This window comes from Gymnoscopelus microlampas, assembly GCF_963454915.1.
Source record: "Gymnoscopelus microlampas genome assembly, chromosome: 17".
Lineage (NCBI taxonomy): Eukaryota > Metazoa > Chordata > Actinopteri > Myctophiformes > Myctophidae > Gymnoscopelus > Gymnoscopelus microlampas.
Genome location: NC_139954.1, coordinates 16,003,299 through 16,030,406, shown reverse-complemented (window position 1 = coordinate 16,030,406; position 27,108 = coordinate 16,003,299). Strand labels below are relative to the sequence as shown.

At 42.0% G+C, this 27,108-nt stretch overlaps 1 protein-coding gene across 1 annotated transcript in view; it reads right to left on the bottom strand.

Annotated features, from left to right (window-relative positions):
* Positions 1 to 27,108, bottom strand: part of LOC311063960 (uncharacterized protein) — a 56,745-nt gene that overhangs the window by 1,430 nt on the left and 28,207 nt on the right. Inside the window, exons 3-53 of the mRNA XM_084083607.1 lie at positions 23,859 to 23,890; positions 23,675 to 23,707; positions 23,541 to 23,573; positions 23,213 to 23,266; positions 21,116 to 21,211; positions 20,481 to 20,555; positions 19,452 to 19,496; positions 19,283 to 19,336; positions 18,796 to 18,849; positions 18,153 to 18,206; positions 17,687 to 17,740; positions 17,478 to 17,531; positions 16,777 to 16,821; positions 16,194 to 16,247; positions 15,751 to 15,795; positions 15,336 to 15,389; positions 14,977 to 15,075; positions 14,712 to 14,756; positions 14,500 to 14,598; positions 14,175 to 14,228; positions 13,880 to 13,987; positions 13,333 to 13,386; positions 12,981 to 13,079; positions 12,833 to 12,886; positions 12,608 to 12,706; positions 12,466 to 12,519; positions 12,168 to 12,221; positions 12,023 to 12,076; positions 11,770 to 11,823; positions 11,605 to 11,649; positions 11,378 to 11,476; positions 9,585 to 9,692; positions 9,177 to 9,230; positions 8,438 to 8,491; positions 8,088 to 8,141; positions 7,554 to 7,607; positions 7,308 to 7,415; positions 7,007 to 7,060; positions 6,710 to 6,763; positions 6,045 to 6,206; positions 5,576 to 5,683; positions 5,093 to 5,200; positions 4,920 to 4,973; positions 4,701 to 4,808; positions 4,494 to 4,547; positions 4,247 to 4,354; positions 3,691 to 3,744; positions 2,820 to 2,927; positions 2,033 to 2,336; positions 636 to 817; positions 238 to 480 (exon numbers count right to left, since the gene is read on the bottom strand). Of these exons, the coding sequence (XP_083939733.1) occupies positions 238 to 480; positions 636 to 817; positions 2,033 to 2,336; positions 2,820 to 2,927; positions 3,691 to 3,744; positions 4,247 to 4,354; positions 4,494 to 4,547; positions 4,701 to 4,808; positions 4,920 to 4,973; positions 5,093 to 5,200; positions 5,576 to 5,683; positions 6,045 to 6,206; positions 6,710 to 6,763; positions 7,007 to 7,060; positions 7,308 to 7,415; positions 7,554 to 7,607; positions 8,088 to 8,141; positions 8,438 to 8,491; positions 9,177 to 9,230; positions 9,585 to 9,692; positions 11,378 to 11,476; positions 11,605 to 11,649; positions 11,770 to 11,823; positions 12,023 to 12,076; positions 12,168 to 12,221; positions 12,466 to 12,519; positions 12,608 to 12,706; positions 12,833 to 12,886; positions 12,981 to 13,079; positions 13,333 to 13,386; positions 13,880 to 13,987; positions 14,175 to 14,228; positions 14,500 to 14,598; positions 14,712 to 14,756; positions 14,977 to 15,075; positions 15,336 to 15,389; positions 15,751 to 15,795; positions 16,194 to 16,247; positions 16,777 to 16,821; positions 17,478 to 17,531; positions 17,687 to 17,740; positions 18,153 to 18,206; positions 18,796 to 18,849; positions 19,283 to 19,336; positions 19,452 to 19,496; positions 20,481 to 20,555; positions 21,116 to 21,211; positions 23,213 to 23,266; positions 23,541 to 23,573; positions 23,675 to 23,707; positions 23,859 to 23,890 (4,040 nt within the window). The remainder of the gene's footprint in view (positions 1 to 237; positions 481 to 635; positions 818 to 2,032; positions 2,337 to 2,819; positions 2,928 to 3,690; positions 3,745 to 4,246; positions 4,355 to 4,493; positions 4,548 to 4,700; positions 4,809 to 4,919; positions 4,974 to 5,092; positions 5,201 to 5,575; positions 5,684 to 6,044; positions 6,207 to 6,709; positions 6,764 to 7,006; positions 7,061 to 7,307; positions 7,416 to 7,553; positions 7,608 to 8,087; positions 8,142 to 8,437; positions 8,492 to 9,176; positions 9,231 to 9,584; positions 9,693 to 11,377; positions 11,477 to 11,604; positions 11,650 to 11,769; positions 11,824 to 12,022; positions 12,077 to 12,167; positions 12,222 to 12,465; positions 12,520 to 12,607; positions 12,707 to 12,832; positions 12,887 to 12,980; positions 13,080 to 13,332; positions 13,387 to 13,879; positions 13,988 to 14,174; positions 14,229 to 14,499; positions 14,599 to 14,711; positions 14,757 to 14,976; positions 15,076 to 15,335; positions 15,390 to 15,750; positions 15,796 to 16,193; positions 16,248 to 16,776; positions 16,822 to 17,477; positions 17,532 to 17,686; positions 17,741 to 18,152; positions 18,207 to 18,795; positions 18,850 to 19,282; positions 19,337 to 19,451; positions 19,497 to 20,480; positions 20,556 to 21,115; positions 21,212 to 23,212; positions 23,267 to 23,540; positions 23,574 to 23,674; positions 23,708 to 23,858; positions 23,891 to 27,108) is intronic.

The following is a 27,108-nucleotide window of genomic DNA, read 5'->3' as shown; positions in this document are numbered from 1 at the left end:
TGGAGCAGCTATGGAATGACCATTCAGGGGCAGAAATTGGCTCGATTTGCCTCGCTCAAAGACGGCATCAACTATTGCAATAGAACCTTTGGTTGATAGTGTGCTAGAGTGTGTTCCACAGCAGCTTGGGCCAATGAGAAGTGGGCCTCTCTAGCAGCGTTTTGATATATTTAGGGGTAAAACAAATGTGTGTAAAAATGGAAGATTCGAGCAAAGTGTCGAAATGTCTCAACTCACCGTGCAACTGTCCTGCACCACCGTATATCTGAAGCGGTTGTTGCCCTCTGCTTTGAGGTCCAGGTCGTTGGAACCCTTGAGGATGACGGCCTTCTTAAGGTTGCCGGTCCTCTCGTCCTTGTAGCCCACAGAGTTCTTGCAGTGGTAGGTGAGGGTCTGGGACGCCTCTTTGGACAGCAGTCGGATGAATGTCATCTGGACGGCGACCGAGTTCGCTGGCTGATCTTTGTTGCCGTATGTGAACTAGAACCACAAAAAAAGAAAGTGGTGAATTCATTTCTGATGTTCCCGTACTGTAGATCATTTATATCTAACTTTCTTGAGAAAAATGTATGAAGTACATATTCAGTCATTTGATGACACACACACACACAGAACATCATCTCCCAGGTTCTCACATGTGTTCCGCTGTTGATGTCGGCTCCGAACCACACGGGTTTGTTCCTGGACGACGTCCACCACACTTTACGAGGTATGCTGGCCGGGTTGGCGTTAATGCACGTCTCTCCGGTGTCCATGTTGCAGTGCACCATGATGGCATCCTCTGCGCTGCCTTGATTGGGATCCACCCAGAATTCACCTGGAAGAGCCACATAAGGGGAATGTCAGCGTTCAGGGAGCACATTCTAGTAGAGACTAGTACTACGGATCACGGTTGTTTTTCAAAAGTTTTTATTTTTAGTTGAGTTTTTGTTTTCAAGTTCAGTTCAGTTTTTGTTTTTAAAGCAGGTTTGCTAGCTAACTAGCTTAGTTTATTTATTACATTTATTTTAAGGGTGTGTGTGTGTGTGTGTGTGTGTGTGTGTGTGTGTGTGTGTGTGTGTGTGTGTGTGTGTGTGTGTGTGTGTGTGTGTGTGTGTGTGTGTGTGTGTGTGCGCACGCGCGCATGTACTGTATGTGTGCGTGTAGCCATGTCTTGTGCATGTTTGACTATCAGTCACAAGAGTATATTCTGCGGTAGCCTGTTGTTCAGTGCTGGTTATGCACATTCTATGTGTAATGTACTGCATCTAGTGTAGCCTCAGGATAATGAAAATATGATGGTTTTACACTCTTCTAGACATGTCGTATTGTCTGCAACCATAAATTCATTGGCCTACATCACTTCTTTTTTTTTCTCTAGAAACCAATAGTTCTTAAAATGGAAGTCGTAATGTTCACTATGTTTTGGCCCAAAGTCAGAGAAAGCTGTTTCTACACTCTCAATGTCAGCATACTTTAAAAGTGCTGATAAAAGTGCAGTTTATGCCCAGTACAACCACAGAACTATGCTGTTGGCCTCTGAACAGCTCTATCGGAGCAGCAGGGGGTGAACATAGGTGATTTTTTTTTTAAATATGGAAACTAGCTGATCAACAAGCGTTGCATTGCGCTGCGTTGTGAGCTTGTACATCTGCTATTTTTGCTATTCATCGTACAACAAAGTGTAATAGGGCTTAAGCGGTTAAGACGCGTGAGTGTTGCTAATTCGCTTCCTTGCAAAGATGTTTCCCATCGGGAGATTGAACTTTAGGCCACTGTTTCTCAATGTCAGGTCTGAGGAACACCAGGGGTCCATATGGACCCTTGCAGGTCTGTAACTCTTGACAGTGTACAAATGGAACCAAATGGACCTGTTAGAGTTAAATTAACACTGAGGATTTTACAGTTTAGATCGGAGTCCCAGAGTTAAAAAATGAAGTGCTATCAAATGAGGGTCCGTGACCTTACGCAGATCAAACTGGCGGTCCTTGAAATGATAAAGATTGAGAATGACTGCTTTCCCACTTTCTCAGCGAGGCGATCGCCAACTCACCGCTCTTCTTGCCGGGGTAGCACTGCTTCAGGTCCTCGCAGGTCCTGGCAGGGTGTTTCCTGCTGCCGTCCGGGCTCTTCATGCTCTCAATCTGACTGCTGAGGGCCTTCAGGGTGGCCTGGACCCCGGGGTCCAGCGGAGTGGTCGAGTTGTTGTTGTTGGGAAGAGCCTCGTCCTCGTTGAATTCGGGAGGCGGAGGGCCCGAGTCGTAATCGTGAGAACCGCCGAATAAGTCGTCCATCGCAGCCGTGGGGGGTCCTGGAGATCCGGGAAGACCTATGGGGCCGGGCTCTCCTGGTGGGCCCTGGTGAATGAGTAGGAAAGTAGTTTGTTATGTTGCCACAGTGATTCAACCTCTTCTGTTGTGTCGTTTAAACGAGGACATCTATCTTTTAAATGGCAAGGTTAGGCTTTTTTTTCTTTAAGAATGTGTTAATGTATGGCAGTAGATATCCTGTCCTCCTCACAGTAAATATGGCAGAACAATTCACAGACACATATATTTTTCCAACCACAGTAAATCTCACACGCTAGCAGTCTGTATTTCTGTCATTTGTACAAACCCAATGGCAGTTGCAATCCAATATAATGTCTAAGTGCTCAAAAATTGCTACTGCTGATCACAGGACATTCATTACCTCCGGGAACAACATAATGACGGTATCAACGGAAACATCTTTGTTCTTGCACTTTGTGGCACTTTTTGTTTGCCTCAGCTCAATTGGATTGTGATTTATTTTTCCTGATGACAGTGCTGTTTCCTCTCCTCATTTTGACGGTTCAGTACCTCTGGTCCGATGTCTCCACTGAGTCCGCGTGTACCAGGCGGTCCCATAGGTCCTGGCGATCCCAAATAGCCTTCCTTTCCTGGAGGTCCAATCGGCCCTGGGGGTCCCTATGCAACATCACAGCAAAAAAACCCGGTTAGCCCTTTTCGAAAGACTCAAGCCAATCTTAAGTGAAATATCCCAAATAGGGATGGGATGATAATCGTTAGTACCATTTATTGTGATAAAAAACGCTCGGATTGCAGAGTTTTAAACGTTTTCTCCCCAATTTAGTCGTTATGCCAATGAATACCTCACTACACACATTTGTGCGTCATAGTTGTTGTATCCTACTGACTCACCTGCCAGTAAGGAGCCTCCACCGGGAGGACGTATAGAGCCTTCGTCCTACTCCTCCCGCCCCAAAACTCTCTACTGACAGGTGCCGCCCTAGCCCGTAGGATTACGTGCAATGATATCACCCTCCCCGACCGGCTTCCCTCCCCCGAACACGGGCCAATCGTGTTCGTATAGACGCCCGACAAAGCCAGATGCTGCACCACGGTGGTTTCAAACCCACAATCTCCGCGGTGGTGGGCAGCTGGTTATTCATCAGATGAATTAAATCACGATACACTGGCAAAATACCAGATCAGTGGCCTAGAGTGTCCTCCCTCAGATTGTGAGGTCAGGGTTCAATCCTCGGCCGAGTCATACCAAAGACTATATATAATTGCTGCTTAAGTATACTTACGCTGGCAAAATGGTTTCAGGATAAAGGATATTATTACATTGCTTTATTTAATAATTCCTCTCTATTGGTCATTTAAGGCATTTTGCGTCTGTTATTTCAAACAAAATGACATTGTTAATGTGAATATTTGTACTTACCCTTTGGCCACTTGGTCCAATGATACCTGGTGCTCCTTGCTCACCTGCTGTGCCCTAAAGGTGAGATCAGATCTTAATTGAATAGAATTGGACATCTATTGTATGTTGAGCTTCAGACGTGTATCCTCCTAAACACCTAAAGCACCTTTGAATATCGTTTAGAAACTCATTAGCTCTATACATTCTTACTAGCTTAATGTCTTTATTGGTCTCTCTACACTTACAAGCTTCAAAACTACATTTTTAATCAAAACATCCATCTATATTAAATATAGATCATTCTGTATGGTTCCATTTTGAACCCTGTAACTCCTGAAGATGCTTTTTACCTCACAAGGCTACTTCTACTGTATGTAGATGCTGTTAAATGGTGTTAGGTGGTCTTAGATGCGGTTAGATGGTCTTAGATGTGTCAGACGGTGTCTGATGGTGTTAGGTGGTATTAGGTGGTGTTTGTAAGATGCTGTTAAATGGTGCTTTGGTGGTGATAGGTGCGTGGTGTTAGGTGGTGTCATGTTAGGTTAGATGGTGTTAGATGGTGTCTTGTTTCACTTACAGGGGGTCCAGGAAGACCCTGCAGCCCAGTGAAGCCACGGTGGCCCTTCTGACCTCTCTCTCCATGGTCTCCCAGGTCACCTTTATCTCCTCTTGGTCCTTGTGGTCCCTTGGTTTTTAAAAAGACAACATTTCAAACATAAACGTCATGACGAGCAGTGCAGTGTTCATTGTGGCTGTGCTGTGAAGGAATACTTCACGGTGTGGTGAGCCTGTGCCTTATGCAGTCAACTATACTAGCGACTCACCGAGAATCCTCTCTTTCCAGCTGAGCCTGGTGGTCCGTTCGGTCCTCTTGAGCCCTGCATGATGGATATATCATGAGATGTCAGGAAGTTTAACCATGTGATTGTGGTGATGTGAAAAAGTGATAGATTTGATTTATACGTGGCTCAGTTGGCTGCATAACACGATGCACAACCAAGGATAAATCGGGCGTAAATAATTCCACCTACAGCGTCTCCTCTCCTTCCCGCACCGCCTTGAGCACCAACGGGTCCTGGAGAACCAGGAAGTCCCGAGAGACCGGTCATACCCTCTGGACCAGGGTCTCCGCGGTCTCCCTGGGGGAGCAGGAAACCACATGGGCGTTACAACAGGCAATGTGCACAACAATACAATACATGAGTCAAACCAAATGTAACTGTTGCTGCATCACATATGGCGTCCCTTACCCTCTGTCCCATAAGGCCGTCCTTTCCTGGGGGGCCGTCAGAACCAGCAGGCCCCTGACCAAAAGCAAAACAGTGATTTGCAACGCAGACATGGGAGATTTCTCAATAGACAAAATAACAAAAAACAACTGAAACCACAGAAATCACTGAAAGAAATGTCAGTAAAAACATACATCGGGGCCAGGATCTCCACGAGGTCCGTTGGCGCCAGCCACACCGAGTGGGCCAGAGGGGCCTTTCTCTCCAGATGGTCCCGCGGTTCCCTGCTTTCCTGGTGCTCCCTGAAAAACAAGATGCAGATATTATCTCACAATGGAGCACTGTGATATGTTGATACGTAATCCAAATCCCATTCCCCTACCTGTCAAAAGACTAATCGCAATTATCCACACACATTTTTCCACTCTGTTCAGTCAGACTGCGTCGACTGCAACTACAAAATCAGCCAAACCAAATAAACGAAAGTTGTCGTTTTTTCTTTGCTGTTTTGCTAATTTGCTACACACATTGTCTACAAAGCAGCCCGAGCCGCAGTAAGAACAAGTGCTGACATGGTTTGTGCTTCACAATAAAAATGGCCAGCTTGCAATGAAGAAATAAAAGAACACCCAATAGAATACTGTAGTGTAGCACATTGAAGACAATGCAAGACATACCGCTGGGCCGGGCAGGCCTGCCATCCCTCGCTCGCCTCTTCCACCAGGAAGACCCACATTGCCTCTCTGTCCTGTAGTTCCTGCTGGACCGGGAGGACCATCAGGTCCCTGGCGGGGAAAAACAGATACAAAAAAAGACCATTAACCCCTTAAACACTATTCATGGGGAGAACATTAGGCGGAAATAGTTGATTTACAAGCTCACAACGTGATGCGTTGTGAGCTTGTAGATCTCCTATTTTCACAAGACCGACGCAATCAGAGCTGTACAATCCAATTCAAAATGAGCCTTGGTCTATTTGATTATAGAGGTTGAAAATGCCTTATATTATATGCCATTTGCCCCTTTACTTTATGATACCATGACTACACTTCCCATCACAACCACACATTCTGGACTGTTTGGATCAATCTTGGCAATCTTACTCCTAACATGAGTTGCAATGGACGGTGAGAGTGTTTTTTTTACCGTAGGGCCGTCTTCTCCAGAGTCTCCTTTGTCACCTGGATTTCCTACTGGTCCTGCGGGGCCTCTCTCTCCGATTCTTCCATTGGATCCGTGGTCTCCGCGAAGGCCAACAGGCCCTTCTTTCCCAGGGGGACCCAGAGCTCCAGGCTGTCCGACGGGACCCTGTGCAAGGAATGGTTGATGTTGTTTTTAGGCCATGACAGTTTATATGCAGCAGTATAGGTGAACCTACAGTATATAGCACAGTAGCTTTGTAATGTCAATTAAGGACAGCCAAATGGCCATATTGCAGCTGGGCCTTTTAAGTTGATTAATTAAATCATTTAGCATTGAGATTTGAGAGTGAACATCTGTGTCTCTCTACGGCGTAGAGTCTGCGCATTTAAAGCCCATTGGTCATAAGGAAAATTAGTCATATCACCCTGAAATGTAGGTGAAACTACAGTATAGTAGCTTTTTAATGTCAATTAAGGACAGCCAAATGGCCATATTGCAGCTGGGCCTTTTAAGTCAATTAATTAAATCATATAGCGTTGACATTTCAGAGTGAACATCTGTGTCTCTCTCTGCAGCGTAAAGTCTTTGCACTTAAAGCCCATTGGTCATAAGGAAAATGTGTCGTATCACCCTGAAAAGTCTTAATTTGTTCTCAAGATAGTACTTACAGTTGAGCCTGGTGGGCCAACCCTTCCTGCTGAGCCAGGGAAACCAGTAGGACCCTAGGAACAGGAAAATTACACCAAAGTCACCAAGGTTAGGATTCTACAATGCTTAGTGCTTATATTATACTATATGCTTCTAGAATAATATGTCCATATTTGACAAAGTCAAACTCATACGGAATGACTGCTGGCCACAAAGACAAAGACAATGATAGTTAGGTTGAGCCATTTGGTAACAAAAAAAAAGAAATTGAGGGGGTCAATGATAATTCAGGGTGAAAAGGAGAGAAAATGACTTACCGGGGCACCCTGCGTTCCTCTTCCCCCTTTCAATCCAGCAACACCAGTTGGCCCCTAGAACAGCAATACCTTATTAGAAAGAGGCCATCAGTAGCACAAATGCAGGTAACATTAAGTATGATTTTCGTCGGTCTGTTTTGTGGGTATTAGGGCCAAATAGACAGATGAAGAAATAAGGCCAATGCCTTATTTCCTTCCTTCCCTAACATGTTACCATACAATGCATATTCACAGCTACTTTTGCTTGTAATTCCAGGACTTGTCCCATGTACTGTTAGTGTACAGTATGTCTCCAACTCACGGGAGGTCCGTGGGCACCAGCCAATCCCTGAGGTCCTGGAGACCCAGCGTCTCCCTTCTGACCTGGCTCTCCAGGCTCTCCTTTGACTCCAGGTTGACCATCAGGGCCCTGAAAATGTTATGTAGATTTAGAATGGTAGCTCACTCAATTACATGCTATCACTATAATCATCATCCTGCGACTTGCACGCTCTCGATCTCTCTCTCTCTCGGTCTCCAAAAATAATCAGCAAATAGAAATACTCACAGGTGGTCCAGCAAATCCAACAGCACCGATGGGACCAGGGTCACCACGAGATCCCTAAAATAAAAAATCACACCCTGTGTGAAATGAGTGGTGGCTTGCTTAGCTTGGCTAACATGTTCAATCAGCCAAGCTAACATGTCCAATGTTAGCTTGGCTGATGGCACTGATGTCACTTTGAAACATGTAAACAATGCCTATTTATAGGGCTCTATTTCGTCATGCGTCTCGCTAGCCAATCAAAGCACACCCTTTCAACATATTGTCACGTGTCACGTGATGCTTGACCAATGTTAGCTTGGTGGACAGACGGACATACAGACATACGGACACACAGACAAAGCCACGTATAGGAGTGGTTGCCTTCGGCACCACTCAAAAATGTACTGTGTAAGGCATGTGAAAGTGAAAGCAAAAAAACGAAAAAGTGTGTATCGTATGAAGGTATTAATACTACACTTGGTGTGATTTTTAGTAATAGTAATTAATTTACAGTAGAAGTTAAAGACACTGACTGAACTTTTTTTTTAAACTTACAGTCGTTCCCCTGGATCCTGGAGGACCAGCTGGTCCTTTGGGTCCAGGTTCTCCCTGTGAAGAGATCACAATTTGAATAATAATCACATTGTCTTTCATACTGTGAAGGCATTGTGCTTGCTCATGAATCATCTTTGTATGTACTGCTAAAACAAATACAAGAATTGGCCTCAACAAACTGCCAGTTGCAATTTGAAGCTGTGGGATACAGTCCCATGTGAAGTGAACTAGTCCCAACAAATAACTGCCAAACACTCTGGTTTTACTTTAGCTGTACTTTAACAACAATGCTGTGTTTCTAAACCAACTCATAAACGTTATTACCAGGTCATGATAAAATAGTGCATTACCTTTTCACCACTAGGCCCTGCAGATCCAACCGGGCCAACGGGACCTGGACCACCCTGTGATGTGAAAAGAACCTTGTTAGGGATATCCATGCACACCTCCATGTTACCATGACACTTGTGTGTCCAGTCCACTGGATGTACATGTAGCAAGGCATGTAGTGGGCATGCCGTGACGAGTTTTAAGGCACCTCTCCACTGAATAACGCATCCATTCAAATAGTTTATAACAGTCTTAGAAGTATAGTTAAGTACGTTTTTCCCCAATAGTTATGACAGGACCACAATGGAAACAAGCGTGTTATCAGTGGTTCTCAAACATCTTCATGTCAAGGGCCCCCAAAATGATATGTATTTGGCTGCGAACCCCCATCTCAAAATATTTAGTTCCAGGGACCCCCAGAAGCAAAGATTTGAGTTACAAATGTTTGCTTAAAAATATATATATTCAAATATTTGCACAAATGTTCATGATTTTTCAAAAATAGTAGATCTACAAGCTCATAGTGCGGCACTCGCACTATGAGCTTGTATATCTGCTATTTTTGAATAGCCAAAGTATAAAATAAAGTGGTTAAAATCTAAAATTACAGATGCTTTCCTTTCCTGGTCTTAATGGCTTAACACAGTCGTTTAATCATACCACTGCACTGTTTGCAAACCGTTAATAAAGTATTCAATCAATCAAATCTAAATGTTTCAAATGTGTTGACGCTATATGACAATAGATCTGCGTGCTTACCCTTGCGCCGTCATTTCCAGCTGTACCCTCTGAGCCTTTCTCACCAAGCGCCCCCTACCAAGACAGAAAAACAGACATTAGAACATTACATTGTGAAGAGGTCCTGGATCTCTCCAGACATTGAAGCAGAACATGTTTCTGGTACAGTAAGTCCAACATACGAGTTGGAACACACTCTGAAAAATGTCGGGGCTCATTTGTCAATGTCAGTGTCACAGAGTTGAACGACACAAAGGCAGTTGAGGGGGAAAAAAGCTTGTTCAAAGGTGAAATAAGTAGCCTACATTGTGAAGCCGAGTCATGTTTGCATAGAACTATCTGCACACGATTTGTTTCTTGAGCTACTTGAGTAAAGACACTATATACGAAATAACAGATATATGATGAAGTGTACAGGGTTATACTTACTCTGTCCCCTTTTGGCCCAGGTGTGCCAGAGATGCCCCTCTCTCCTGGCATTCCCTGAAGACCTGGAGGTCCCAGGTCACCGAGTGCGCCAGTTGGACCAGGGCTACCCTATGGAGACAAACAAGCAATTCAAAGTTATTTGACTAATTGAATTAGTAAGTACGGGTTCTTCATATAGCTAGGGCTTGCTAGCTGCTTTTATGTAGTTACACGTCTCAGAGGGGCTAAACTAGTATCTGGCTGAACTAGTTTGGTAGACAGTGGTGAATGTAGAATGTATGTTGGTTACCTGTTCACATATGGTATATATGTTATTTAGATAGCATGTTTTCATGCTAGGTTTGATGTCGGGTAGCTAAACATAGCACTTCATTGTTCTCTTTTTCTTTACACTCTATCTACATGACCATTTACCCTGTCATTTGTTGACTAGGGTTCATGCCATTTACGCTGACATTGCACTTTGAAATATAGTATATACAGTATACAGTATGGTGCGCTTGTTCACCTGTGTTCTATGTGTGTTAGCTACAACTTCAGAAAAATATAATATATATAATAATGCCATGCACCACTCCAATGACAAGCTCTGAGTCTGAAATAAACGTATCAACATTTAACAGGATAAAAGATTTTCCAGTAACAATAATTTATTCCCTCAGGGACATAGAATTATTCTGGGTTAGCCCGCTAATAGCTCAGTAGTCTAGGGGTTAGTCCACCTGTTACTGTGCAGATTCAGAAGATTGCTGGTTTGAATCTCACCAGACAGAGGAGATCCAGAAACTCAACATAAAAACAATAAAGTCTGCAACACTGTTATATTTCTCAGCTCCATTTGTTTATTGCTTTAACAAAAGCAATAAACAAGTGGAGCAGATATACCACTGTTGCAGACTTTATTGAATCTCACCAGAGACAAAATAAAACTCTATTTTATGCATTCCCAATCACAAGGAACACACACACCCACACACACCCCCTCAATGGACCCTGCCTCACCCCACAAGGATTACCAATATTGTGGCCTAGGTGGAGAGAAGAGTGTAATTACCCTTCCACAAAGCACCCTTCAGAAGCTGTTGTGTGTGGATGCTGTTTTCCAATACGTTGCTGTTGGGCAGAAACCTCTTATCTCCATATTTCGACCTTTTTATGTTTGTTTGTTTTTTCCGCAGATTAATGCCCTACTTCATCGTACAATGGTCTCACACAAAAGGAATGAAAATAGCCGATCTACAAGTTCATAACGTGTCACAAACTTGTAGATCTGATATTTTCACTATTTTAAAATGTTTTTAAAATATAATTTAAAAAAACTGTTATGGACATGCATGGTTTCCAGCCGACAGCAACGAATAGCAATCTATTTCATGCTCACATTGATGTCCTGAGTTGTTGGTGGGGTCATGGAGATTATGACAAGTAATGAGAGTAATTCAGTTGCAGATGCCACTATCAGTCATCATTTCTCTCTCTCTCTCTCTCTCTCTCTCTCTCTCTCTCTCTCTCTCTCTCTCTCTCTCTCTCTCTCTCTCTCTCTGTTCTGTCTCTCCATCTCTCACTCTCTCAAAGTCTCCCTCTCTCTCTGTTCTCTCTCACTTTATCTCTGTCTTTCGCACTCCATCTCTCACACTGTCTCTTGCAGTCTCTCTCTCTCTCTCTCTCTCTCTCTCTCTCTCTCTCTCTCTCTCTCTCTCTCTGTGAAACTAACTTTCTGTACGTGGTTATCCTTCAGGATTGCTGGGTTATTCACTTTTCACTAAAAAACGATCTTGGACATAATTACGTACCTTTGGCCCGTCTGGGCCTGGTGCACCGGGGATTCCCTTGGCTCCTGGAAGACCAGTTGAACCAAGTTCTCCTCTCTCTCCGGGAATGCCGCGCTCTCCCTGTGGGTGAATCAATCCAGTATTATTCAGTGTCACATTCTTTCGGTGAGTTTCAATTTCAACTGATTCAGCCATGAAGCATGCTATGCCATTTTATCTTCAGGCTTCATGCATTTTAGTTTACATACCCTTGGTCCAATCTGACCCACAGCACCGCCTTCTCCAGGAATACCCTATACACGAAGCAGACAACAGCACATTATTTCCTCATAGACAGTTGCTGTACCCATACATACAGTAATCCAGATTACATGTGCATATAAAACTGTTTTAGTAGTTTTAATCTCACTCACCAGATCACCTGGTTTTCCTGACTCTCCAGGCGGCCCTTGGTTGCCAGGCAAACCCTAACAACACAAAAACACAGTCAGACACCAACAACTGAGCACTTACTATGTAAGACAGACAAAATGGTCTAATTATCCCCCGCTTCCCTGTAAATATTTTGTAGCTATCCACGCCTTGATATGCTTTTTTTTTTTATATATATATTTTTTTTCTGTCTTGCCTGCATTTCCCATCAATCCAAGAGTCAAAAGAACCCACCTGGAATCCATTGACGCCCGGTGGGCCTTGTTCTCCTCTTTCTCCTGCAACGCCCTTGAAACCGAGACATTTAAGTATCATTACTGATGTCTGTGGGAATGCCTAATGGAATTAATGTATTTTAATTAAAAAAACAGAGACTTACAGCTGGTCCAGGAGGGCCGGCGGGGCCAACTTCTCCGTCTTTCCCAGGCGGGCCCTACAAACAAGAAACATAGTCAACCATACAGTACAGAGTACAGTACTGTAACTATATTGACCATATTCACAGGGCAGCCATTTTGCTCTTACTTCATACTTGGGTGGGGCGAGTATGAATGAAGAACAATATGCCGCTGTGTCAGTATAGTCTATTCCTTCACATCAGAAGGATGGTTTTTGGTATTTGAACTATTTAATAAAGGTACCACACAATTAAGTTTTAGATGAACAAAAATACTCACTCTTTGACCTGACACTCCTGCTGATCCCACTTCTCCTGTCTTTCCTGGGTCACCCTTATGGAATTAAAACACATGTTTTTTAATTAGACATACAGTATAGGTTGGGCTATCATTATTAATGTTAAATTGTGCAAGTCCTTACATTAAAGCCTTTCGGGCCTGGAAGTCCCATAGTTCCTGCAGGACCCCTGTTTCCTTGGGAACCAGTGGGACCTGGGCGCCCGTCTTCACCAGGACCCCCCTAGACAAGAAACCAACCACGCTCACATTATGATCATGGAGCCTCTATCAGCAAAGTTATTCATTATGCTACTGAAAATGCACTGTGTAGCCAATTTGTAGTTTGTGATTAAGGAATAGGACCTACCAATGGGCCTGGCTTGCCCTCTGCCCCTACGACTCCGGGGGTACCAGTCAGACCCTTTAGAGAAGAGAAAAGAATATGTGAATGAATACCAGGCAATTAAGTGAAAAAGATTATTATTGCATTGGGGACCTTGGGTCGCAAATCGTACCCTTGCACCTGGAAGTCCAGGTTCCCCAGTGCGTCCAGGATCACCTCCAGAACCCTTTGGCCCACCTGGTCCAGAGGTTCCACGATCTCCTTGGGCACCCTTCAGAGATCAAATGATACAGATTTAGAGGATTACGATACTGTGCATCTCATTGCCAAATGAAACATGCTGTGGCGAAACAACAGAGTGCACAAATATGTCTTTCTGCCAACAGCTGCTCGTCCTTGGATGCTATCTCGTTCCAATCTTGTATTATCATTTCTAGAATCTGGTCCCACGATGTTATCATTATCATTATGATTCTTTCTTGAATAAATTCAGTCAGTCAAACAACAGGCTACACTGTACGTACCTTGGGTCCTGGCAGTCCATCAGCTCCAGGGAATCCTCTGTTACCAGGGGTTCCCTGAAAAAAAAAGAAAAGCATCAGTAACATTTCCTATTACCATCAGATTCGTACAAAAGTTTCAAAACCTGAATAGCTAAAATAGCAGAACTTCAAGCTTGTAGATCGCTATTAACAACGTATAGGGCATAAGAGGTTAAACAGCGGGTTGAACAAAAGAAAGTTTGATGGCATCTTAATTGCTACGGCAAAGTTGGTATGATTGAATACAGTATGTTCTCATATTGTTGGCCGAAACAACACCACTAAACAGAACAAGTAAAACCACTTTGCCACCTTCCATAAATCATATATAACCAACCATATATTTTCTGCATAAATGGGCATGTATCCAATTTCCCATACTATAATGAGGAATTAGCTGAAAGTGATTTATTGTGTACGCGATCTTTTCCAAAAAAATGATTAATTTTCTAAATTGAGGTCATAATGAAAATGACCCGGTCCTGTGAGACTGATGGATATTGCACTTTGAGGCAGAACGCTGACTCACCCTCTCGCCAACGGGACCACCGGGTCCGATAGAGCCGGGGTCTCCCCTCTGTCCCCGCTTCCCCTCCTCTCCTTGAGGTCCGATCACTCCCTGAGATCCCGGGCCACCCTATGACACAGAGACAGACAGAAAGCAATTAGCCAACTCTACTGGGTTTTCGTCTAATCGTTGCTCTCCAAAGAACATGTTTGTGTAAAAAAAGAGGGCTTGTTTCATTCATCAACACTCCCATTAAAATGCCACATGTAAAACACTGCAGTTTGATTGAATATTGTATATAATCATTTTAACTTACAATTTCTCCTTTGGGTCCGGCTTCTCCTTTGAATCCTGCTACGCCACCATCTCCCTAGAACACAAACACGGAGCATCAGCCCTGATAAACAACAGCTATTTAATTCTGCACTCAACAAATGGTATTTACTTTGAGTCCTTTCTGGTGACATGTGTGAGACTAATGTATACATTTTTGGAGTTATCCTGTAAACGGGCACATGGCCTGATCTGTTTTGTTTGTTATAAATACGCTAAATGAATATTTGCATGTATATTCTATGTGGATAGACAATACTTTTAGTGTGAGGGTGGTGAGAGAGAGAATATCAGTAGGACGAACTTACAAGTTGTCCTTTAATACCAGGCACACCAGTGCTTCCCTGGGGGCCTGGAGGGCCTGATGGTCCAAGATGGCCTCCTGGTCCTCCTGGGCCCACGTTGCCCTGCAAAGGAGAACCGTAACCTTAAAAAAAACTGCAACCATATTATATTGTGGCTCTGTGTGAGCACACATCATTTATGATGGGTATATCATGGACAGGGATTTTTAACATACCACTGGGCCTTTTGAACCCGGTCCCCCATCTGTTCCCATGGGTCCCTTTGAACAGAACATATTTCTAGTTAGATCCACAAAACCTGAGTATAGTGATGATGAGCCAGCCATGCAACATTTAGGCAATGTTAGCGCTAACGTTTGACAACTGAAAGCAAAAGTCTACACACAGTATATGATTAAACCAGCAAAGCTGGTGTTACTACTGAGTGAGTTTTTATGTAGTACATCTGAGGTGTAAGCATAGATAAAGTATGAAACTAACTCGGATGCCAATTGATCCAGGTCTTCCCAGGTGACCTGTCTCTCCTCTCTGTCCCTGTTGGCCTTCAGGACCACGGACTCCTGTGGAGCCTGCTTGTCCCTGTGGGAGACAAAAGCCATCGTCACACCTATTCATAAACAAAGGCTTTCCTGTTTGAAGCATGTCTAAAGTGCATCCACGGTTTGCTGGGTGCAACAACGTAACGGAGCTAGATCAACCACCATTGTACAGGAATATGACCTGGTAACATTAGTGCAGAATAGCAGTCACTGGGTAATTTCTATATCAGATAAGAAAGATGGATAGATACAGTAGGTCAATAGATAGATAGGTCAATAGATAGGTCATAGTGCACTTGCCTTCATTCCTGGTGTTCCTGGATAGCCAGGTGGTCCAGTGATACCCAAGGGACCCTGTCAGATCACAGAAACGACATTAAGATTGCATAATCTGATGAATGATGATTGAGCACATGTGGGCCATCCTGTTACTTATGAGATACAGTTAACTATTTTCAACCCGGCATCCCACTTTGGGCATAGGTGGAATGATGAAACAAAACAATTCAAATATAGTAATACATATTTATTTATTTGTCGTATGATGAAGTAAATAGGTCTTAAGTGGTTAGCTTTGCTACTGGTCTATTTATAGAGTATTGATTGTAGTATTATTGATTGATTATAGTATTGATTGTTGTCATTACCGTCTGGTGACAAATAAGACATACTGTACACATAAAGGATTGGCATGCTGACTTGAATGAACACTTACCATTGGACCTGATTTGCCAAGGTTGCCAGGTGGACCACGCATACCCTAAAAGACAAAACCAGTTCACTCTGTGACTGTCTGACATTCATGTTCACTTTAATATATACAATCACACAAGACCTCAATATTATCACAGAATGAAAGGTTATATTCCAAAATGGCATTTAACAAATATTATTTGTGCATTTGAAGATCGAATTGTTAAAGTATGAATAGAAACATTCACATTAATGCTCCAGCTGTTTAGGCAAAAGGATTAAAATTACATTTCTTACATTTACATCGGAATGGGTATGTGCAGAAATAATAATGTACATTTGTCTCATTTTGCAGTGAAACTCTGCATGTTCATGTCAGTGTATATCAAGTAATCATATAAGCTCTTCAAGGTCATCACGGTTGTATCAAGTATCATGAGAAAACAGTAGGGCTTTGATCCTTACAGCATTACCGCTAGGTCCAGAGCGACCCCTCTCTCCTGGCATCCCAAGAGGACCCTAGAATGATCCCAAAAGTCAGAATTACCTTTACTGAAATCAAGCAGTAAATACAGTATTATGTTTACACCTGATTTATACTTAGTTTCACACTGGTGTTGCACACCGAAAATAGTCAATCTGCATGCTCACAGAGACGTATACATAAATCAAATCTCTTACAGTATTCGTCAGCATTTAAGTGCAGTTCAATACAACATATAACCCTACCAATTTCAGAATCAGAAAAAGCATGTGTCAATGGACATAATCAATAAAACATGCTGTGCATAGTGACGATTTATTACAGCATGAAGCTTCCTTTATTTCATGATAAAGAGCATGAGTGGTGCAGGTTAGTGGCTTAACCACCAAATGTATTCATTTAAAAGCAAAAATGGTCAATATACAAGCTAACAGCGCATTACGACACTTTGTGTGCTTGTAGATTGGCTATTTTTGCCGTGCGTCACCGTCATGCGATGAAGTATGATATATCATCAGGGAACTGGGGTTACGAAAGTAGCCTTAATTGGTTAAAAAGACTCACCATAGGGCCATTTCCTCCCATTGGACCAGTGGGGCCATTGGCACCCTATAAAATCACATAAACCACATTTATAAATACAGCAAATATACCACGATAATGACACTTCATAATATGATTGTAAGATGCTGGCAGTGAGCCATGTGAGGATCAGTGGTGGAAAAAGTATTCACATTTTTCACTTATTTTTCACAAGTAAAAGTATCAATGCTACAATGTAGAAATACTCTGTTACAGAAATACTCTGTCCAGAATTCAACATTTACTAGTAAAAGTATTGGTATCAAAATGTACTTAAAGTATCAAAAGTATTAAGTACTCATGCAGAATATCCCATTCCACAAGTTTTAAAAAGTATACAAATCTTTTGAAAATAGTAGATCTACAAGCTCACAACGCATTGTGAGCTTGTAGATCGGCTATTTTCAGATGGCCGAAAAGTATATGGGGTTGAAGTGGTTAATGTATGTTTTGTAATAATAATCAAATCTACAAAGTAACTAGTAGCTAAAGTTTTCAAATAATTGTAGTGGAGTAAAAGTACAATATTTGCCTCTGAGATGTAGTGGAGTAGAAGTAACAGTACTGGAAATTGGAAATACTCCAGTAAAGTAAAAAATACCTCAAAATTGTACTCAAGTACAGTACTTGAGTAAATGTACTTAGTTACTTTCCACCACTGCTCGTTTGTGATTCCTACTTACCTTGGATCCAAGTGTTCCCGTTTCTCCTTTTTGTCCACCTGGACCGGTGTGACCCTGAAATCAGAAAGCCCATTCCATCTGGAATTTATTTGAGGTTCTGAAACTGTATACCAAAAGAGTTTTTTTCCCCCCTCGTCTGTTTCAATAAGCACAAGAAAGCAAAAGTTAATCTAGAATAAATATTTAGTCTGGTAATACTTTATACTCACTCTATGACCTTTCAATCCTGGAGGTCCGGGTGTCCCTGGAAATCCTCTAGCTCCCTGAAACATGTGTCATAGAAGATTAGTTACCCCACTTGAACCATAGATAGAGTCCCTATTTTGAGGGGCAAACATTCTGCGAAAAAAGCGGATCTTAATAGCTCACAATGCGTCGCAGCACAACGCATTGTGAGCTTGTAGATCGTCAATTTCGGCAAAGGGATTCTGTTTAGAGGGGAAAAAAGGAGAGGGCCTACTATAGACCCCTGGGGGACTCATGGGTAAACGGAAGTAGAAAGGGTTTAAAATGGTTAATTACCGTATACTGTGTGCATTGAAGCAAAATTGCTGCGCACAACACGTGTGTTAGGAGAGCATATAAGAAGCACATTGTATTCCATATTTCTGTCATAATTAGCAATATTTTAGTGGTTGTACATGTATGATTCAACTGAGGCATAGAATTCCTTACTGCTGAGCCAGGGTGACCCATCTCCCCAGAATTTCCTCCTGTGCCTGCTTCTCCCTGTGTGAAGACAAGACATACAATTTTGTGCATCACAAACTGTTCTCTGGCAGCAAGGTTCCGGTAGAAATTTTAAATGTGTTTTTTGTGTACGCTGCCAAATCGCCCATTTTATTTGGCTTCCTGTTTTTTCACACATCACGCTGTCCTCTTGCCCTGGCAGCACTTAATATTTTTGAAACCATCTAAAGATACACAGTGTCCTTAAGTGTTGACATGCACTGCAGTGAACAAAGTAAATGCTAGACACAAAACGTACGCTGCCCTCCAAATAGCTTTATCATTAATTAAATGATCAGATTAATGTCCATAAATCTATGCTGAACTGTTCAAAATGTACATTGACGATAACGTTTGACTTCATACTATTGTTCTGGCTTTAATAGTTGACTAAAGGCTAAATTGCGAGTGAATATTTGAGCAAATGCTGATTTGACCTTTGACCTGAACGATAAAAGCACATTTCCGTCTGAACACCATCATCCACGTTCTTGACTGGTTTGTGTGCAGTTTGGTATGTACAGTTTCTGTGTAGGTTATGTATAGTCACAGATATTGATCACATAACAGCAGTGCAGAACTAACTCACGTCTTCGCCTGGTTTCCCCGGTGGGCCTTCAGGGCCCCTCTGGCCAGCGTGACCCTACAACACATGGTTAGGTTGTTGTTAATTTATTTGCATAATGACTAAAACACAGAGGCAAAATTGTCGGAAATGAAACCAAATACATCAAAATGACGATCAAAGAAACCACTGAATAACTGAACGTTTAATTAGCATTGTGTGTCTGCAAATGCAGAAGCATTCATTTTCTTGCAGCTAAGGATGGATATTTGGCCTACAGCATGTTCTATGAAGACTGCCAATGTACTCAAAAGTAGGATGTTAATGTCTTACTGAATGTGCACAGGGAAAACAAAACAATGCAGTTATGTTATAGGTTTACAGGTGATACTCACTATTGAGCCAGCACATGGCAATCACACCAAGTTTATAAGCAGATTGGCTTGAATGAATAGAATAAAAGGTTGGGATTTCTAAAAAAAACATACACATTGCACAGAAATGTTCATACCATTTGTCCTGGATCACCAACATCTCCATGAGGTCCTTGTGGTCCGGAATGACCCTGACAAGAGTAAAGTAGACAACATAAGAATGTTGTGTAGCAATCTTTAGTGTCTGATCGGATCAGTGATTTGTAATCAGCGTATAGGTTTCCAGAAAGATAATGATAAACTTACAGGTGAGCCATTTGGTCCGGGAGGTCCTCGTGTTCCGGACTCACCCTAAAGAACATAAGAGCATGATTTTAGCATGATGAATACACATTCTAACTAAGCTGGGTGTAAATCAATGTTATATCTATCAGATGCACTTTGTAAGGATGTAAAAAAGCACTGTTCAGTGCTTGCCTGTATTTCCCCAAGGAAAGAGGTTTATATCAAAGCACAGTAAAAAATATATTTTATTGAAGCTATAGCTTTAATAAAATGTATTACAGTTATTAGCTTTAATACATTATGTGACTTATTTTAACATCTCCCCACTCATCCATTGATACATTTTGGCCCCGTGTCGGGTAGGAAGACACCTAGTGGTTGACAATGGCAATAACGTTATTTGAAACACATGGGCATAGATGGCACGAGATTCATCCTCATGACTGTAATGTAGTTCTAACATAGTTGCAATTGTTATGGATTGTAGTTTTAATAGCTAACAAGTCCTTATTATTCAAATGATGAATTGCCTTTCAGCCATGTGCACTCAGTCAGTGACTGGGGTGAGTTTTTATTTCAATGTTGTAATTACCTCTCTCTGTCGGGAGAGGGAGACAACGGACATAAGTTAACACGTATGTAGTGTAGCTTAATTCTTTTTTTTTTACGTGCAGGATGTACCAATTCAGCTTGGAAGAATTTCCCAGCATGCCTCGGGGCACGTGCCGACACACATTGGTTTGGTTTTGTGTTGATTGTGCTTATTGTGCGAGTTGGAGAATGGTTTGCATGTTTATTGTGATTGGTGGTTTTGTTTGGTACAGTATCCGTTGTGCCATTTGGTCATTGTGTGTGTGTAGATGTGGTTGTGGAACCATGGCCATGGATGAAGACTATGGTGGATGAAGTGCTTCTGTTTGAAATACTTTACATTCCTGTTCAAGTGTGTAGCTGATTTATTTATTTGTTCTTGTGTTCAGGGTCCATAGCTTTAAATAAAGAGTTATTTTCTCATGCAGCGTGACAAACAACCGGCAGTTTAAAACTTACCCTTGTTCCAGGAATCATGGCTGTCTGTCCTGCATGCTTCCCATCAAACCCGCCTGCCATAGCGGCTCCCAGACCCTGAAAACAGAATGTGATTTATTATTCCTTATTATTGTGATTGTTTATAATCAATATTCTCAATAGTCAAAGCGCTATAGCGCTATAGAAATAATTGCAGATCTACAAGCTCACGACACATTGTGAGCTGTGATTCACTGTAGATGAAGTAGTGCATTAACATACAGGAAAAACTAAAAGTTGAAATACAGAGTTTCTGCCCGACAGCAACGTATATACAGTAAATGATACACATTCTTAGGCTTGGTAGTGTGTAATGCCTGTGTGCAAGGACCTGAAGCTTACTGTAGGCCTATGGCTGCCCTTTCTTTACGTTGCTCAGGATAACAGCTTCAGCCCAGCTCAGTGCAATGTAATGTAAACTTGTTCCATAGTACTGTACATTGTAATCTCACTTCTACGTGTATGAGTACTGTGAAATGTAATGTAAACTCATTGTGGATGTGGAATGCACTGGATAGTGGACACACTACAATTCAGACTCCTGTTTACATTGGGTACGACGTCATGTAAACTCACTCCATGGGTGCATTATTAGGTGTATTGTAATGTAAACTCACTCCTGGACCGTGTGTTGGATGTCCTGGAGGTCCCGACTCTCCAGGCTGACCTGGAACACCGGGCTCTCCATCGTAACCTGCAGCTCCTCGCAATCCCTACGCATCAGAAACAAGCACACACCTTGTCATTCCCTATATGCATCAAAAACAAGCACACACCACGTCAATCCCTACAATCTTTTTCAAACTTGACACAGTTAGTTCCCCAAGTGCTTTGTTTTGGCAGAGTCTGAGTATGTGTCCGTCTTGTACATGATTAAATAAATACTGGAGCTTTCATTTTGTTTTGTTTATGAATTTAATTGAGAGTTGTGAAATGTGTATGGGGCAGAGCACAGCTGAACTGGTGTGCTAATAAATCAAGATAGAAAATGTTCCCTTCCTCAATGCTGGTTCCATTTGCATTAACACTCCCAACGTATCCTGTGGGCAGCACATTCATTTATCAATTCATGGTTTGTTTTTTGTATGCTGGGCGCGGTGTATCGCAGCTTGTTAAATAATTAATTTTGTTCCCGTGTTTATCTCTTTCCCATGAAATCAGCATTCATAAAGCTAAATAACTCTTGATTTTTATGTTCCATTAATAGCTAATATTTGTCAGCATCTAACAAAGTAATTGCGCATTATGCTGTTTCCCCATCATTAGATAGACCTTTATTTATCCTGTGGGGGGAATTCAGTTGTTAATCGCAGTTACAGCAGTGAGCGTAAAATGACATACAGATAGGCAAAAAAGGCAGCTCGCTAGGCAAAAAAGAGCACTGAAAGCCTCAGGGCTACCGGCACAAAGGACTGACTGAGTGTTTGTTGTACTGTTTGGGGAGGATAGATCTTGGTGGTAGGGGTTAGCCAGGAAACCCTCCAGCTTTTCCCTCGTTCTCACGTCCTCCACCTCCTTCACACGATCCAGTTTAGCACTGACAACAGAGCCAGCCTTCTTCACCAGTTCAGTCTGTTAAGAGTCCCCAATGCTGCTGTAACCCCACAGCATGCAAAGAAGAGGCCACTGGCTACTACAGACTGGTAGAACATCTGCAGCATCCTGTTGCACACATTGAAGGACCTGAGCTTCCTCATTAGGAATAGCTTGCTCTACCCTTACTGTAGAGGGCGTCAGCATTGTCGGTCCAGTTCAGTTGCTTGTTCAGTTGAACGCCTACAGTACTTGTAGGTGTCCATGATCTCTACATGCTCCCTATGGATGGTGCTGGGACCCAGGGGAATCCTTTTCTTTATTTTGGTAGTCCACCACCAGCTCTGGCCTTGCCTGTGTTGAGCCAGAGGTGGTTCACTATAGAGCGTGCCAAAAATCCTGAAGGGGGCGTCAACAAGTGTCTTTTGGTAGAAGCGGACATCTTTGAGCGGTATAAACCAGGTTGACTTAACATTGCCCAAAACAAACATGTCTGCGCTACTATGCCACGCCCCCCGTGGTGACGACGCGCTGGCACGCTCTATAGTGTCACACCACCTCACAAACCTCTCCACCAGGTGTCCGACCAAAAATAGCAGATCTACAAGCTCGACATGTGTCACGTTGCGACACGTTGTGAGCTTGTACTGTTCGAGCTATTTTTAGTGGGGGGCACCTCTTCGCATGTCAGTATAACTAAGGCTTTGGTGTAGAAAGAAATGATAAAATATAAAGTTCTTGATTGTAGAAGTAGATAATAATGATCCCCCTGTGTTGTTGCTAGGCAGTACTGAAAGCCCATAAGCCATAATGTAAGTTCCATGTCAGCATGATGTGTGCCAGTGCCCCCTCTCCGAATCAACAGATCATTAAAAAAGAAAAGGAAGAAAAATCCCCAAACTAAAAAATAATAATGCAGTAGAGCATTAATCCTTGGTATTTCTGACAAGGATCAACAATAAATAGTCAAGGGTTCTGTTCAGTCAGCGCCGTAATGACAGAGTTATTATGATCTGAATCCAGAGCTTGCTTTTTTATGCTGTCAGCGTGCCAATGTAAATGTACTGCATTCTCATGCCTCGTCTAGTTCTATTTCACTGTTCAAGGCCTTCAAGGAGGTTCACTTTATAAAAGAAATAGAAAAAGAAAGGTAAAAGAAAAGACTTGTAAATGTGACATACAGGCCTTCCTTTCTGTCCACGATCTCCTCTTGTTCCTGATTGCCCGGGGGGACCCTGTGATAAAGAGAGGAACAGTACCAATTAAAACATTCACTTCTAACACAGGCATACCCATGCCATTGGAGCGGCATTAAAAAATGGCATTACGTGCTGCTGGATTCTCAGTGGACATTTCAACCACCCGAGAGTCCTTTTTAGGTGAAGTTAGGTAAAGTAGGAAAGTGTGCTCTTATGCCATCTAGTGTCAACTCATGTAGTTGGATGTTCCATCTTCAGTGAATTGTATTTAGGGACAGCTACACACAAGAAAAAAAGAAAAAAGGCTCACCATAGCTCCAGGACGGCCCCTAATCCCGGTCACCTGTCAAAACATAACGCTGTTAGATAAAGATTTTGAAGTAGTCCTCTGATTGTGTCTTTATATTGACTGTTTATTTGAGTTTACTCATAGCTTTCACTTACAATTGGCACATCTCCAGGCTCGCCTTTCTGACCCTAAGGAAACAATGAGATGTTATGATAGCAATTAAATGACAGTTATTATTATGATATATCATTGTGTTGGCGATTTCACATCACATGTCATAGCGATGGCAATAGTGAACCAATGATGCAGTTTTGACAGTCAATTTCCCAATAAGCTTACCCTGTAGACTCTGCCCCCGCCACCACCACCATCTGCAGTGAGGAAAGCACATGAATATTCATATTAGTTCATGCATTGATTATACACTACACATCAAGCATAACAGTATTTGACTGTACTGTATGTCAGTGTCTTGAGAATTCAGTCCGCAAGATTCCAAGCATTGCATGTTATTGACAATATCTGGGAACCTGGATCAAACAGTGAAAGCACAGTCTCATTTGTGTTATTATTATTACGTGAGAGCAAACACCAAGTTGCAACTTCATATCCCACAAATGTCACAGACACTTCCAATTAACCGCTTAAACCCTATATTCTTGGTTGACTGGGATTCCCCAGGGCTCTATATGCTAGTACTTCTCTCTGCACCAAATCTCTATGCCAAAAATAGCCGAAACTGGAGAATAGCTCCCAAGCCTGTGAGCTTGTAGATATTATTTTCAACAAATGTTTGCCCCAGAATGGGGACAATTTAGTTCACGTGGTTATTCACCATCAGATCTGTCGATACGCATCAGCCCGATGAGCTTACAGTATGATGTCAGGCTGTTAGCTGACACTTTGTTCATTATATTCGACAGACGATGATGCAGAGAGGTCTGCAGAGAGGCTTGTTAAACTTCTTGTCAGAGTGTCATCCAGGCTCTCGCTCATCTTCCAACATTCTTGATATCAGTTATTTATAACTTCTTCCTTCCAACACAGTGTTCCCAAATTTCATTGTGACAGCACCAGAAAGTTTCAGACCACCACACCGCACATAGCTTGTTCCACTGATTAAATAAAAACATATCACCCTCATCTTTCCACTGGCATGCGTGATTTTTGCCAAAACTCAGCCTAACGTAACTTAAGAAACGCTGCAGGTTCCCACCAACGCAGAGGCCGGGGTTCGGATTCCTGGCAGTGGTGCCTTGGGCTTGGGTGGGCACAACACCAAACACAATTGGCAGGGTTCATGGGTGGGAAGCTGGCAGGGGATTGTATCTTGGTACTATAGATGCACTAGCGACTCCTACTGGTGGGACGGAGCACCTGTTCAGCTGGTAGGGGACCTGAGGCTGACCCTTCCCGCTTCACTGTCAGGTGAAGTGATTGGTCACTCCATGTATATCATTCAGTGGAGGCTCATAGTCTATACACGTGGTTTTCAAACTTGTGCAAGTCAAAATCTCAAGGCACATCTATATTCATATTGAAAATAGCCGATCTACAAGCCATTGTAGATTGGCTAGATCATGTAGATCTACTATTTTCTCTATTTTCTAAAATGTAAAGTGGTGCTGCTTTAAGTGATATTTTTTGGTAAAACAAAAGTTTAGTGTTAAAATGTTATATTCTGACTAATCATTGCCATCAAGTGTTTGTTCAGAGGCCTTCCTGTCTTTCCAGGTGGGTTACTTGCCAATTTCATCCAATCAGGAGAGAGAATCCATTTATCAGCTTCAAAGAGTTCCAGTTCCAATTTTGTCTGCTCATTTGAGTCATTTTTGTTTTGTTTTGTTTGTTTCATCACTTCCAATTTATCTTGTTTATCCTGTATCCTCTATCCTATCCCGAGCTACAAATGCATTTTCTATGTATTAGCTGGAGAGATGAGAGACCCTGTTTCTTAACAAACAATCGTAATGACTACTATCAGAATATAGAGCTATTCAACACTTTAACACCACCTTTTAAAAAAATACCTAGAATGAAACCCCCAAGCCAGTTTGAAAGTCTTTAAAATGTAGCCTACTGTATATTTTTAGGGTATAGAATGTTTTGTAATATAGTAAATTCAAAAAAATAAACTAAACACTAAAATTACAAAAAATACAAAAAGTTAATTATGCATAACGAATAATTTCATGGAATAAACAAACAAACAAACAAACAAACAAACAAACAAACAAAGGATTTGATGTAAGGTTGAAGTGTAGGCCTACAGTATATGAACCGTTATGGGGCGGAACCTATGGGCGGAACTGAAGTTCTCTACTACTACAACCTGTTTCATTGATGGACTGTTTACCAATTCACGTGAGTATGACAGTCCTGGATGAACTTAATGGTAACCTGGTGTTTGTCATGTTTCAGGGCTAGTCTGAAGCTAAAACGGCTTCAGACCAGACTATCTTTCTATAGACCCCTTAACAGACGACGTCACACTGATAAGAACCAGTATGCGCGCGCAGGCCGGCACCAAATGAAACCCATTCTGTCAGGTCTCGCTTAGCATCGATCTCCAAGTTTTTCGCTAGGTCTCGTTAGGACTCGCCTCACTAGCCAACACACAAGAGGAGATTGAATAAACTGAAACCAGCGCAAGCGCACCGCGAAACAATGTTGGGAATTGATTGCATGAAACAATCACCTGTGCCTTCAGTCTCAATGTTGGTAAACAAATAATTGGTCTATAGACTTTACAGAACTCAAGAACCGTCTTTTCATTACAAGCGGCCAACGAGGTATTTTGTTATATTTTATAGAATCTCTGTCGTTTGATGTTGACGCTGTTAATTGACTATTAACCTGTGCACTGCCATGGCGTTTCTATACAATATTGTATTTTTTTATCAGTGGTGTCAATACTGCAAATGTAGAAACACTAGGTATCGTAAAATGGATAAATCTTTTGAAAATAGCAGATCTACAAGCTCACAATGCCTGAGCTTGTTTATTGGCTATTTTCAAATGGCTGAAATGTATAGGGCTGAAGTGGTTAATGTATGTTGTGTAATAATTATTAAAATCTACAAAGTAACTAAAGTTTTCAAATAATTGTAGTGGAGTAAAAGTATAAAAGTTGCCTCTGAGATGTAGTGGAGTAGAAGTAAAAGTACTTACTGTAACTTAAGTACAGTACTTGAGTAAATCACAGATTTTTATTTAGTTTTATGCTATGCAGTATGTATAGGCTATTATGCAATTTGTTCAATGTCAAGTTGAAGTCATGTTTCTTCATAAAGCATGTTTAAAATAGCAGTTTACCCAAAGTGCTCAAGAGACCAACAGCAACATAGACCTTACTAGTCCCTTAACAAAAGCAAAAATAAAGCGTGTACCTAACAGAAAAACTCAGAAAACAACAATGAGCTCACTGTGTTAAATGTAACACCTTGTAATAGAAATACATTAGGCCTATTATGTAGGCTATTGTATATTTCCATGTGCAAAGTGCAACAGTTCTCACAGAATTACTGAGGGATTGATACATGAGGTGCAGCCCAAAGCAATTTCAACCGAGGTGTGTGTGTGTGTGTGT